Source organism: Mytilus galloprovincialis, chromosome 3 (genome assembly GCF_965363235.1).
Source record: "Mytilus galloprovincialis chromosome 3, xbMytGall1.hap1.1, whole genome shotgun sequence".
Classification (NCBI taxonomy): domain Eukaryota; kingdom Metazoa; phylum Mollusca; class Bivalvia; order Mytilida; family Mytilidae; genus Mytilus; species Mytilus galloprovincialis.
The window spans coordinates 43,945,620-43,960,305 of record NC_134840.1 but is presented as its reverse complement, the minus strand read 5'-3'; the positions used below and the strand labels follow the sequence as shown (position 1 = coordinate 43,960,305).

General features: G+C 33.5%; 1 protein-coding gene across 2 annotated transcripts; it reads right to left on the bottom strand.

Annotated features, from left to right (window-relative positions):
* Positions 1-6,949: 6,949 nt before the first annotated feature.
* Positions 6,950-13,737, bottom strand: LOC143068037 (neo-calmodulin-like). 2 transcript variants are annotated; one of them, XM_076241776.1, is made up of 5 exons: positions 13,623-13,737; positions 10,348-10,375; positions 9,467-9,610; positions 8,300-8,542; positions 6,950-7,167 (listed from the first exon to the last, which is right to left on the bottom strand). In XM_076241776.1, the coding sequence occupies exons 1-5, from the start codon at positions 13,623-13,625 to the stop codon at positions 7,139-7,141; spliced, it is 447 nt and encodes a 148-aa protein (XP_076097891.1). In that variant the 5' UTR covers positions 13,626-13,737; the 3' UTR covers positions 6,950-7,138. The 2 variants fall into 2 exon arrangements, with proteins under 2 accessions (XP_076097891.1, XP_076097890.1); XM_076241775.1 differs by lacking the exon at positions 13,623-13,737 and adding an exon at positions 11,882-11,967.
* Positions 13,738-14,686: the final 949 nt, after the last annotated feature.

Genomic DNA, 14,686 nt, shown 5'->3' with positions numbered 1-14,686 from the left:
AAAAATAGGCATACAGATGATTAAACGTGGATTAGAAAAATTAAAACCACCAAATCCGTATAGCTAACAATCAAATATACTATACATTGTCTTACCTGTTTCGACATGCTGGTGAAAGTATCGAAACTATTATATAACTATATTATATTGATATTGATTTTTTATCAATATAATCGCACATGACAATAATATCTACTCTGATTTGTGATAAACTAATAAGCAATACAAATGATTAAAAATATATGACAGGTTTAAATAATAAATATTTTCCAAAATCAATTCGAGTTAATATGTGTATTTACATGTAACTGAAAATTATTGTCATGACGAAGTATAAAAAGAAATTTCTGAAAATACTTTTTTCTCTGGTTAATGCATATTTTAACAGATTATTATATACTAAATACATATAGAGTATGTAATAAACTAGCAGTTATTAAATAAGTCTTACAGCCGATTTCATTGAGTGTGTAGCCAAAGTCAACATTTTTGGTTATAGCTTGCTTGCTAGCTGAACCGTGAAGTCATTATTAGGTTAGGTAAACTACCCTCCTTTAACAATAGACTAGTCCGACAGATAACGAATCTACCTGTCTGTAGGACTAGGCTACTTCGAAAGGAAGGTAGTATACCTTACCTATCAATGACTGCATGGTTCAGATAGCAAGCAAGCTAATGAAAGATATTTCCCTTTAGCTACACACTCAATGAAATCAGCTGTAATTATCTTGAAGACACCCTGTTCTTACCGATATTAAACGTATCTTCTTGATAGTACAAATGTAACAGCTTTAGACTAATACATTATAATTAATCATTCAATTAGTAAAAAAAAGTGTCTTTACTTATTCGCTAAATCAGAAAAAAAAACACAATTGTATGCTGTTATAAGTCTTTAGATTTTTCACAGTAGAAGAACTTATGGAAAAAATTAGTCAGTAAATTTTAATTAAAAGTCAACAAATATATGCATCACTAAAAAGCCAATAATTGTTGAAATGCGTATATGGTGCAGAAAAATTGGTACCGTTTGTGTTATAACCAAAAGGCAGCATGAGCTTTGAAGAGCTCTTGCAACGGACTATTAATAACATTCATTAAATTTTGTAGCTGAAGAATGACCAAATACACAAACTAAATGCATTACGAAACAGCACTGATAGTTGTAAAGTACAAAGCAAGCTCTAAATAAGAAGCAAATAGCTCAGAAAAGTATAAGTACAAAAAATGTAGCATGTTGCTAAGTTTACAGTTGGCAGTGTTTTTATGACTGCTGTTATTTGTTAACATTTTTTTTTTAATTCTTTTGGCCATATTGTTGAGTGTTTATTTTCGGTCCGAAGTTTTTATTGCCCCATTTGGTATTTTTTCATCTTTTTAAAACCAGGACAGGTATCTAAATAGATACGTACGTACGTTATTCAGCAATAGACAAGCGCGTGAACATTATGTCAAGCTCGACGTTATCGTCCCGAATAAGATGTAATATGGTTTAGTTTTGGTGCTGGGATGAAAATGCGGATATTGTTTTATTTTAAAAAGCTGTTATAAAATAAGATAACTATAGAAATTAAGAGAGGCATTCTCGTCGGCCATAGCGCAAATTCCTTGCACGGATTTTGCAATGCTATTGGTCTTTTTTTAGTATATTACCCCGGAAAAGTTCTTATTGTTTGGATTTCAGATAATTTGACAAGGGAACGTCACCATCGAAAAATGTATAACTAACGACTTCAGATTAAAAATCCTCTCTTTTGTCGTAAAATTTGATATCAATTGAGCTTCCTCCATTGCGAACAAAAATGTTATCTAGTAAAAAATAGTTATCGTATCAAAGCATATATAATAAGATCGTTTCGAAGAAAGCTCGCAATTATTAAAAGTATACATTGGAATTTGATGTGACTGTCATACAAGTGAGAGATTAAGCTAGCTTTAAAACCAGGTTAAAGTCCACTATTTTCTACATAGAAAAGTCAGGAATATGACAGTTATCCATTCGTTTGATGTGTTTGAGCTTTTGATTTGGCCATTTGATTAGGGACTTTCCGTTTTTGAATTTTCCTCGAAATTCAGTATTTTTGTGATTTTACTTTTTAGTCTGGCTGATACGGAAATGAATCGTGTCTTCTAACACTATGTCGGCGACAATATATCAGCCTACAGCTTTCCAACATCACAAAGAAAATAACTCAACCATTTGAGCTGTATTTCAAACGGTTTGCAAATAAGTGAATCGATCGCAATTCCCCTTACCCTTAAACAATTAAATTTGAAGGACATGTCTTACAATTATTTGCTTAAAGAATGATTAAACACGAAAAGATGGAAATGAAATTACACTTTTTAATGTTTTCTTACAAGTGGAGTTATTTTCAAATTACGGTTTTTCTATTTTACCAGTCATTAGGGATGATAACGAATGCATGCTAAAACTCTCATACGAATAAATTGTTTTTGATATGTACTCCCCCTAAGCAATATTAAATGTTTTCCTTTTGTCGTAACACAAAAAGTATTCCATTAACGTTTGTAAGCAAGATTATCGGCGCTGAATAACATTTGTGGTTGCACTCTTAACATTCATAATCATGCGAAAGGGATAACAGTACAGCATTTGATTGTACACAGATCGTTAACCTGTGATATGTATTAAATTGTCTTTTGTATTACTCACGTCTTATACCTTAAAAAGGCAACAAAAGAGAAAACAAAATTACCAAATATTTTCCAATTAAAAACTCTTTTTACAATGAAACCTTCATTACTTCGAATAGTCGAGTACTCGTGGGTATTTAGATATTTAGATAAACTGACGGAAGTAGAAGATTGAATGAGGATGCTGTCGTACAAATTATCATAATTTTACTAACATCTTTCGAAAACTAATTATATTGTTCTTATAGAAGGCAAAAACACAAATACAAATGAAAACCAAAAATAAACAGATTGCAGGTATTCCTTGAGGATCCACACAGACTTCATCAGGCTTAGTACTGTTTTGATTTGAATCCCTATACTAGTTTTTATGCCAAACTGAGAAAAGATACGTCTTAATTCATTTAAAGTTATATGTTGTGAGTTTCTGGTAATTTATACTGTAATGAACATATTGAACCTAAATGCATGTTTGTATATGTCGTGTACATGTGCAACCACAAAAACTTTGTACAGGTAATTACTTGTACGATGCCAACATACAAGTAATAACTTGTACAATTTTTGCTGAGAAAAAGGAAAAAAGTGTTCAAATGCTTAAAGACATGGTCAAGAAGTACTCTGATAACCCAAACTATTAAATATTAGAAGAAACTAAGTGGCATAACTCGATACATGCCAAACCATTAAAATTCAATATAACCTACATGGAATTGTGGTCAGATTGCAAATGAGTTGATCAATTGGTACTATTCAAATCTTAAAAGTAACTTTTACGACGCAAAACTTTTAAATCATAAAGAACAATCTGGACCTATATTTTATGGTCTATGACATTGTGTTTGAGTTTTGATCCAGAAGTATTTTTATTATCATCGATATCCAAGTTCGAGATTGCTCTGACGTCCAACGGGTGTTTAGCACGGCACAAGCCTGTGTGACAAAACAACATACTCTGTACAGTGATCGTTTTCGTTCCGGAACTATTTTCCTTTACTCCATTAGGGAAGAGTAGTATGCGGATCGGAGTTTGAGCTGCTGGGAAGTTTGTCAAAACAGTTGTTCGACAGCAATCTCGAACTACGATATCCAGAAGACGAATAAACGCAATACTTAAAAAGGAAAGTAAAGCCTCGGGCAAACCTTACCGGATAGCACGAACGGACGCCTAACGGATGACAATAAAAGTTGTCCGTTGACAAAATTGTTATCCGTTGGGAGTACGTTGATGTACTGAACGAATAAAACGGACTTGTAACGGATCCATAATGCCCGCGTCACACTGTCCCGATTTTTACGCCGATGGCAACACGATTATGGAAATTTTCAAAATCGGGACTAATCGTATCCAGATCGGGCTATTCGTAGTGCCATCTTTAACCATCGTAGAATCATCGGCAACTTTTTCTAGCCTTCGGGGACAACTTCGGGAAGGGTTCTAAATTTTTTAACATGTTAAAAAATCCCCGAAGGTGCGTCCGATGTTGAGGGTTCGTATTGAGTTCTTATCACCATCCTCACCATCGTAATGTCACCGGGAATGCATCTTTGAACATCGTATTGCATTCGTGTTTCCATCGTTTCCATCGGGCAGTTTTGACAATACGATGTCTACACGAATGAATCACGAAGCTACCCGAAGGTCTTACGATGGCAACACGACTTCGTGAAGACCTCGTAATCCCGTCGTGTTGCCATCGAATAAAAGTACGAAGGGGACAAGATGGAACTACGACGGCAAAAAATCCAGCTAATGTAAGTTAATTTTCGCGCTAAAATACATTTAAAGTGCCATGCGCGATATGCACTGGTCAGTCTAATACGACAGTTAAGAAAAACGTTCACAAAACATGGAGCTCATATCATATGATTCTATGAGAACAAGAAAGGCGACAGCGTTGTTTCTATTAATTCAAATGGAACAAGAAGAGCAGCTATTATAGGCTCAGGATTTACTTTTACAAGTAAAATACTATTTTTTGTCAATTTTTCATAACAAGTAACATAATGAAAATCATAAACGCGCCTCGTGCAGGTACACGTATATAGGGAAACCAACTTTTTCTTCATTATTCTGATTTTTTATGTATCGTCTGAGTTGTTGTCACACGAATATTTACTCCATAACCATTTTGGTTTCTATATGTCATATTTTGCCGCATTTGTTGTTTCCCCACATCCTTCCTTTTGTCTATATTATTATGATATTCTCCTGGAAAGAGCTCTTTTTGAATAAAAGGGATCAACGAACCCATTACCTTACCTTTAAGATAGATCAACATGGGCATAATTATTGGTGGTTATTCAGACTAGTGCACACATTTTACAGTTCAAACAAGCCAATGCCGAGCGTGGCATCCCCTCGTATGTAGCATATTGGGAACAAATATGGACACTATATTTGTATATGACACATGCAGAAAATGGTAAATTTAATATGCATATTTATAATAAACTATTTTTTTAGAAATCAACCAAAACATTCAGTAACTGGAAATACCTTTAATATTGTCTTTAGAACCAGCAGGTAAACAAATGAGCAACCAATTTCCTGTGTATTATGCTATTTCAAGGAGAAAAAACAAGTCCATCTGCATGACCTTGACCTTTGGCCTTGAACGTAAAAAATGTCAGATCATTACAAGGAGGAACAATATACCAAATGAGGTTAAAATCTTTTGAAGCATATTGGTTTTAGAGTGTCCACAAGGGTGATATTGCCTTGTATTACAACTGCCACTGTGACCTTGACCTTTGAACATTAAAGTCAATAGCGCTTATATTAAGATATTCTTAACGAGTAACACCATACCAAGTTTTGAGCATTTTGGTTCTAGAGTGTCCATAACAATTTTTTCTACACGCAACTTACATGTAGTAGGCGAGGGGATAATTAACTAAGTTTTATAAGAATTAGACAAAAAGATCGATTTCCCGCCATGCATGGCAGACTTGTACAGAAACGATATGTTGTCGAAATTCTGTTCGTATCATAAAAAAGTTCAAAACAGGTAGAACGCATTTTTAGATCGTTTGTATACTTGTATTATGTACATACATGTATTTTACCTTTATTTATCAAACAATTTAAAACGCGTGATGCCTTCGGCATATAATTTAAATGCATCGTAAGCTGTACACGACGTCTTTTAGACATCGTATGACCATCGCGCCATCATCGTAATCCGTCGTGTAGCCTTCGTAATCCATCGTGTAGCCTTCGTGATCCATCGTGTAGGCTTCGGCTGAGATATGAAGCTTAAATACCCGTCTTCGGTTAACCTTCGTATGTCCATCTTTTGCTATCGTATATAATTTCGGCACCATCGTATAGACTTCGTTATTCATCGTACTTGCTTCGGTCACTTTTTGGTATTTTAACGAGATCGGGACCAACTTCGTACGAACTTACAATTTTCGCATTCGGGTGTCCATCGTATATAAAAATCGGGACAGTGTGACGCGGGCATAACGGACACACACCGGACGAGTAACGCATAAAACGGACACCTAACGGAAGTGTACCGGATAAAACGGATGTACAAGATTTACGGAAAAATCAAAGGCGACAATAATAATACATGTAAATCGCATAAATATTCAAAACATTTCTGTGTAACTGGTTTAGGTTTTTTCTTCAAAATTCCACCAAAGGGCAGTGTCTGGCCTGAATAAGAACTGCTTGATTGTGAAGACTTGCCTATACTCTAAAGATCGATTATGAATTCATGAACCTTAAGAAATCTGATATACCAATAATTGGCATTTCTCACGCGAAATTTTCAATTGGCATTTATCCGTTTCAGATCTGTTCATCACCCGTTTTATCCGTTATACGTCCGGTAGAAGTCCATTTCTCATCCGTTCAACATCCGTTTTATCCGTTAAACATCCGGTAGAAGTCCGTTGGTGAATTTACCTTCCAGACCTCCAACGGATGTATAACGGACACGTAACGGATACAAAACGGAAACGAAACGGACGTGTACCGTACAAAACGGAAACGAAACGGACGTGTACCGTACAAAACGGAAACGAAACGGACGTGTACCGTACAAAACGGTTCGAGCTATCCGGTAAGGTGTGACCGAGGCTTAATGAACAGAAATCTAGATCGGTAAAAGCCAAAATCACCAAAAAACCAATTTCAAACATGTCCTATATTTTGTCAAAGACATTTATTTTCAAAAGATTTGGTGAAGCAGTACTTTAAATATCATTAAATCCAGAAACCCAATTTGTGGCGGACGAACAGACGAGCAGACGGGTATAATGAATAAATCAAGCATCCTGCAACGGAAAGTGTTTTATTTCAGAAGTTGTATTGTCTGTATAACCTTGAATTAATATTCAGTAAATATACATGTCTGCCATGAATTTCATTTTGATTTCAAATGCTATAACCATAGACTGTTCATGCAGTTCAGAACACTTTGCAGCATAAATGTTTGTAAAAATGCATAACACTGTGTTGTAGTAATCAAACGGATAGCATCATATTAACAAAGTCTGAAACAGAAAAAGAAATCATTAATTACAATAGCAAACATACAAATGATTGGATATATGCTACACAAGAAGAAGTCGAACACACCAAGGGTACATTCAAAAAACATATGTCGATGAATATATGCGTATCATGTATATGTATGTGTTTTTAATAATAAAAGCTAGAGGGACAATGCAAGTAAACTAAAAAAATATCAATTTATAAACAACAAACAAACAAACAAACATTTTATTTGCCAATCATGGCGCCCACAATGAGCGGAATAATTGCAGTATAAATTTTCAAACATAATGTAAAGTAAATCAAAAAATGGTTAAACAAAGTACTTAATGTGATTGATTTTGATTTAATTGATTAATGTAAAATATCAAAGCAAATAAAGTAAGTAATTTGTAATAATAAAAATATATAATATGATATGACCCATTGTTTGTCACTCTGGTGATTAAAACTGAACCAAATAAGCATAACATAATTTTTGTACTTTCAGGTTTCGTTACTTTGAAATGTTTGTTTTTTCAAGTTCATACTAGAATGTCAAATCTACTAGTATAAGGATTGGCACAGAGAAACATTTATTCTGAAAACAGCCGAACAAGTCGTTGAAATTGGATATTAATTGTAAGCACCATATCCTCTCAAACACAGTTATTTATACAATTAGCTTTTGGAAAAGTGTGATATCCACCAACAATCTCTTAAATTTCTTTTGTGGCAATTCTGTTCGCTTGTTCATACTGTATATTGAAAAGGATTCGTGCTCGAGATAACTATGACTTAGGAAATATACTCCAGCATAGAATAGCTGTGTGTCCCCACATTAGCATATGTAGGCTAGTATCTTATATGCATGCTTGTTTTGTCAATGAATACACAGCTAAAATTACTTAAAACACTTTATTTTTTTGTATTTTAAAAATGTCTAAAATTATTTAGTTATCTATGAATTAAACAGTTGTGCTTTTATTAGGTGAGTGAACTTTTGCTTATATTTTCTGGCAAATATATCTAGAGTGGATATTGCTGAAATCATCCAGGTCTCATACCAAAATATGGAAGAGATTGATAGAAATGATATCATAAACAGTAATTATAAATACTGGGTTTTGAGTATATATATATTATAGTTACCATCATAGTTTACTCGTCCATTTCCTTCCTTGTCTGCCAATTTCATCATCTCATCTGCTTCCTCTTCCGTTAAACTTTCACCGGATGTTAGCATCATTCGTTTTAACTCCTCTGCACTTATGTATCCATTGTCATCTCTATCAAAAACACGTAAAGCTTCTCGTAGTTCGTCGTCTGGGTGAACTTCTTTAGACTTGGTCTCAACATAGGAAAGAAACGTCTCATAGTCTATTGTTTCATTACCTGTAAAGATTGATGCACTTTTAGTATCTTAATTTTTGAAACGAGTCCGAAAACATCAGACATTGTTGATACGTCCTGTGGCAAATGTCATACATGTTCAGGATGAATTCAAAAAATGTTTCAACAAAAAACATTATACATGTAAACTTTACTTACAATTATTTTTTTTACTAGAGATACATCTGTAATATTAGTAGTGAGAGAAAGTGTGAGAGCGAGTAGCTAGTTTTTTCTTCAATAACTATATTCTTTATCATGGATATGAATTTAAAAAAAACAAAATGGATATTCTTATACATATTTTTCAATGTTTACCCCAAAACCCATAATCAGGTGGTAATTGTAGGGGTATTGTAAAATCCTGACAATTGAAAAGCAAATAAAAGATAGCAAAAAAAAAAAAAATAATGCATATGTATCTTAATCATTTGTAAAAGATAGTAGATACTGTTAAGTTACATTTTTGTTAGTTAAATATTCCAACTCTGGCCTTTGTAAGTCTTTTGTTTTTTTGTTTTTTTTTATTTTAGTTCTTTTACATGTTTCGGAGATAAGTGTGACGTCGATTTCGCTGAACTGATATTAAATTACATTATTAGGAATTTCCTCGTATCGTTGAAGTCTAATATCTGGCCCTATGCTGTTTCTACTCTTAGGTCGGATTGCTGTCTCTTTGACACATTCCACGTTTCCATTCTCAATTCTTTCAGAAACACATTAAGATTATTTACAATAAACATTGTAATTAAAAAAAAAACGTGGAAAGTGTTCATTTGAACTTTGATGTATGATTGTCTCATTGGCAATCATACCACCTCTTTTTTTATACCAGTATTATTAAAGATAAAATCAAGGCATATTTATATCCTGCTTTGGAATCGGTATTTTTCAACCATAATATATTTTCTGCACATGAATGTTTACCTTCGGGATCAACTGTTGCTTGAATTGCTGAGATTTCTATTTCTGGAGGATTCAGTCCTAAAGCTCGGACACATTTTCCTAGTTCTGTTTTTGGTATAATTCCCGTATCAGTTTTATCAACCATTAAAAATGCTTCTTTAAACTCTGTAAAGTGTATTCAAAATTTAATACTAGAAGTCAAACTTAAGGTGGTACCCAACACCTTCACTAAAATTAATTTGGTTCGTTTAATTTTCATAACATTTTGACAAAGTATTTACTTTGACCCTTTGACAAAAATATAAAAATTTCAAAAAATTTGAACCAACCATTTAATCAGAAAAAATACACTGGTTATATAGCAGTTTGACAAACACTAATTTTGATCATTGAGAAGCTTAGTATTCCCTTAACAACGCAACGTAATTAAAACGTTTAGCTGATTTTACAGCGTTATCTCCCTGTAGTGTTAGGTACCACCTTAAGTGTTAAGTACAGCTCTTTAAAAGAACCAGACAGAGTGCCATTTACATGTGATTTATGAGGGTTTCAGATTTTATCTATAAATGGCCTAGAAGAAGCAGTACCTGAATTCTGCTAAAAAAAAATAATGTGAGTGGAAAAATACGAGTGGTTGCCATGGTAACGGACACTCTATAGAGAAATTTAAGTTATTCTGTAAAATGTAATTCCTATTAAACATGTCTACTATGATGCAGTTAATACACAAATGAAAACGATAAAAACTCTGTACAAATGAAGTATTGAAAGTGCAATTACCGTAAAAAGATTGAAACTTTCAAGTATGTCTTAGGACTATTGTCTGATGTATTTATTTCCATATATGTTTTATATATTTTAATATTAAATAAATCTTACATCAAGCTTGAAATGAAACATACCTAAGTTCAGTTGTTCTTTTGGGTCTGTCTGGAAAAAATATATAAAAAATACACTGTTCTGAACCGCCTTTCATAAGATCAAATCTATTATTACAAACTGATAACCACTCATTTTTTTCATTGAATAGGAAACATTTAGCTCACTATAAGCCATAGGACTTTTGATGTTTCATTTTAAATATCATTGCGTGTTGCACTGTGGATTTTAGGGAGGTAAATCCTACTAAAACTAAATGAAATAAGCTATCCCTAGTCAGAAGCCTGTAATTCAGTGGTTGTCGTTTGTTTATGTGTTACATATTATTTTGTTTTTCGTTCCTTTTTTTATTTCATATAAATAAGGCCGTTAGTTTTATCCTTTGAGTTGTTTACATTGTCCTTTTATAGCTGACTATGTGGTATGGGTTTTGTTAATTGTTGAAGGCCGTACGGTGACCTATAGTTGTTAATGTTTGTGTCATTTTGGTCTCTTGTCGACAGTTGTCTCATTGACCATAATATCACATCTTTTTTTTTATATAAGCAATAGTAATTATCATTTCCTTTCTTGTTCATAGTACAGTGTATTTTCCATTCTAATTTTAAACACAATTATCACACAAATCAAATGTCCTACTTTTATATTGTTAAGTTGTTACTATTACTACTAAGCCTACAGAATGAGCAAGAAACATTGAATAAATACCCAGAAACACATCCTCTATTATTTCAAAACAGCTGCCTTTACTGATTTGCTTTGTCAGACGCTTTTTGAAAATAAATCATGGTCAAACTAAATTCTTAAAAAACATTAATTACAATATTTCTTCAGTAATATCACATGTACATGTATATTGTGTAAGAGACAATGATAATGATTGCTATTGTCAGTTTTAATTTTGTTGTGCAATCAATTCGATGCATACATGTACATATGTGTATGAAAAGCTCAGACATAATCCTATACCTTACGTTCGGTTATTATAGACGTTATAGGATTAATTTACTACGAAATCAGTTTTTGGTCTTTTGAATGTTCGTGTCTCACAAACCAATATAGATACTAAATACAAAGTATTTTGTTTAGACTGCAGTTATTTAACTTTTTGGTTGTTGTTGTTTTTTTTTTTTTTTTTTTTTTTTTTTTTTTTTTTTTTTGTTTAGTATGGCGTTGTCAGTTTCTCGCAGAGGCAAAAGATACCAAAAGGGATAGTCAAACTCATCAAAGTCAAAAACGAACTGAAAATAACATGACTAAAAACGAAACTGACAATAATACATTTTATCGCTATTTGTCCGCCATTACTGGATATCACACAGGTTCCCGTAAAATTTTGACGTCATAAAACAAAATATAGGACGCCACAATGGAAAAGTGATTGTTGTATGCGTCAAAAGTTCAAGCGGCCGGGTCAGCCGGGATTAGCGATAAGGTGTATAATAGTCTATACAATAATAAACTGGTGGGGAACTCAGGTGCTCCGGAAGGGTAACCTTTTGAACTGATTACATATATGATGAACATGACTATAGAATATGAAATGTAATATCTTACCACATAAGGCAACGGTAAATTATCAGCAGACGTCATGGTGTACACTTATGACGTCATGTTAGTCATTTCATTACGTCAGTGTATGTCATTTCATGACGTCAGTGTATCGCAGTGGCGGATCCAAGGGGGGGGGGGGGTTCCGGGGGTGCGCACCCCCCCCCCTTTATTTTTGCCGATCAATGCATTTGTATCGGGACATATGTTTTGCACCCCCCCTGCACCCCCCCCTTTGCCCTGGGTTAGCACCCCCCCCCCTTTCGAAAATTCCTGCATCCGCCCCTGGTGTATCGTTTATGTCATTCCAATGTATTACAGTGGAGATCACTTTTTACCTCTCCTTAGAACTGTCAGAATAATATATAATAGAACTGTTCTAAACTGCTCTAGAACAGTTCTACCCTAAAACAGTTCTACCTAGAACTGTTCTAAGTAGCACTGTCAGAATCAGTTCTAGGTAGAACTGTTCAAATCAGTTTTAGTCGTAGAACTGTCAGCGGAACTGACTAATTCTAACCGTAGAACTGTCTGCAGAAATGTCTCAAACTTTTCTAGCCGTAGAACTGACCAAACCTGTCAGGACTGTAGATCAGTTCTAAATGATGACACTGCAGTTAAAACAGTGCTGTGATGAGAATTTTTAAATATATATAAAAAAGAAGATGTGGTATGATTGCCAATGAGACAACTTTCCACAAGAGACCAAAATGGCACAGAAATTAACAACTATAGGTCACCGTACGGCATTCAACAATGAGCAAAGCCCATACCACATAGTCAGCTATAAAAGGCCCCGAAATGACAATGTAGAACAATTCAAACGAGGAAACTAACGGCCTTATTTATATATAAAAAAAATGAACGAACAACAAATATGTAACACATAAACAAACGAAAACCACTGAATTACAGGCTCCTGACTTGAGACAGGCACATACATACATAATGTGGCGGGGTTAAACATGTTAGCGGGATCACAACCATCCACCTAATCTGGGACAGTGGTATAATAGTACAACATAAAAACGAACTATAATAATCAGTTGAAAAAGGCTTAACTCATCAGATGGACAAAAAAAACCAAGTATATTATACTCTTTTGACATATTTATATTAAAGACAAAGAGAACTAAATCACTTAAAACTGTTCTATGGATATAACTGACTAAATCAATTCTAGCCGTATAACTGTCTGACCAGATCAATTCTAATCGTACAACTGTTTTAGTCATAGAACTGTTCTCGCCGTAAACTGTTCTAGTTGTAGAACTAACCAAAGATCTAGGTAGAACTGTCTAAATCTGTTCAAGGGTAGATACATTTTTGTTGGTCGAACTGTCTGAATCAGTTGTAGAACTGACTAAATCAGTTCTAGGTTAGAACTGTTTTAGCTAGAACTGTCTAAAAGGTGTTAGGATGACCGTTCTATATACTGTCCTCCTGATAGATTCTGACATATTTGATGGGAGGTTACAAGTGATCTCCACAGTATGACGTCTTGAAATTCGTACACTTGCTGTGCAACGTATGACTCGGTCATCGATTTCGTTTTATTTCTTCGAACATTGCACTTTATACGACCTTTTAATTTGAATTTCTCGCCAGTTGATGTACAGAAGACTAATGTAAATTGAAATTTTTAACTATAATGTACAAAGTTATTGCGCTATTATATCTCATAAACCGTGAACAATCAATTTAAGTAATAGATATTAGTTGTTAATGTATAAAACTAAATTCTTACCATTTTGATATCGCCACCTTAGTTCAAATGAGATGTTTTGATATAGCGTATTGGATTTGTATTAATAGATTATATTTGACTATGCGAATATTTCTATAGTGTGTTGACGTGTGTATTATATTTCATTGACTAAAATTGATTTTAAATATAAACCTATAATAAAAGATCCATTTAAATCCAGCTCGAGAAGTGTGTTTATCAATGAACATCAAAATAACTATTTTAAAGTATGTGTAGTGTGCCAAAAGCAGTCAACTAACGGATTTTTGTTTTAACTTTCAACATGTTTAAAATTTAATACAGTGAGACAAAGCATATTTCAAAAATTGAAATCTATAGGTTTGTGTTGTACAATAACCCAATCCGTAACGAAGGAAACTTAAGACCAAGTTTTAGTACACAGATGCAATCTTTAAAACGTCATTCAAGAATATACGGAAACATTTTTGGTAGGTGGTGCAAATTTTGTCTCTCCTGTTAATGCTCAAGATATTTTGTGTTATTAGAAAAGATTATCATAAAATTTTAAGCTTTTTTTCATGGTCAATAAGATGGTCTCAAGAGTAAAACATCCTATATATTTGCATTCTGTGTGATGATATATTATTTGTCTATGTTTCATGTTGTACTGTAAAAAAAAACACTAAAAAATGGTTTTCAAACGCCACAAAACTGTCCACTAACAACTCTAGTCTAATAAACTAATTAAGATTGTTAAGAACGTTCAGCATTTTTTCTCTCTTTCTAATAAACCCAACATCAAGTAATTCCCTCGCAATTTGGTTAACTTTCTTTTTCTTTTTTTTTTTGTAACAAGAACGTATGTTAACGACATGGCACATATTATATTTAAAATATAATACTCTTCTGTTGAAATATATGATAAAGCGTATAAAACATGGCAAAATCCGTATCACATGCCGTATCGCCTAAAGGCCCTTGGGCTGATATTTGTGTCTCGGGATGATACGACATATGATACGGAATTTACCATGTATTATTCTCTATATATAAGTTCTATCCTGTTACCCCTTTGGTCTATCTTGTTACCGATATTGCATATA

Bases quoted from the DNA above. Each gene is read 5' to 3' on its own strand.
- LOC143068037 (XM_076241775.1), bottom strand. From the start codon at position 11,917: ATGACGTCTGCTGATAATTTACCGTTGCCTTATGTG. The intron at 10,376-11,881 runs GTAAGATATTAC...TATTTTTTCCAG, and splicing joins ATTTACCGTTGCCTTATGTG to ACAGACCCAAAAGAACAACT. The intron at 7,168-8,299 runs GTAACTATAATA...TTTCTGTTTCAG, and splicing joins TGGACGAGTAAACTATGATG to ACTTTGTTAATATGATGCTA.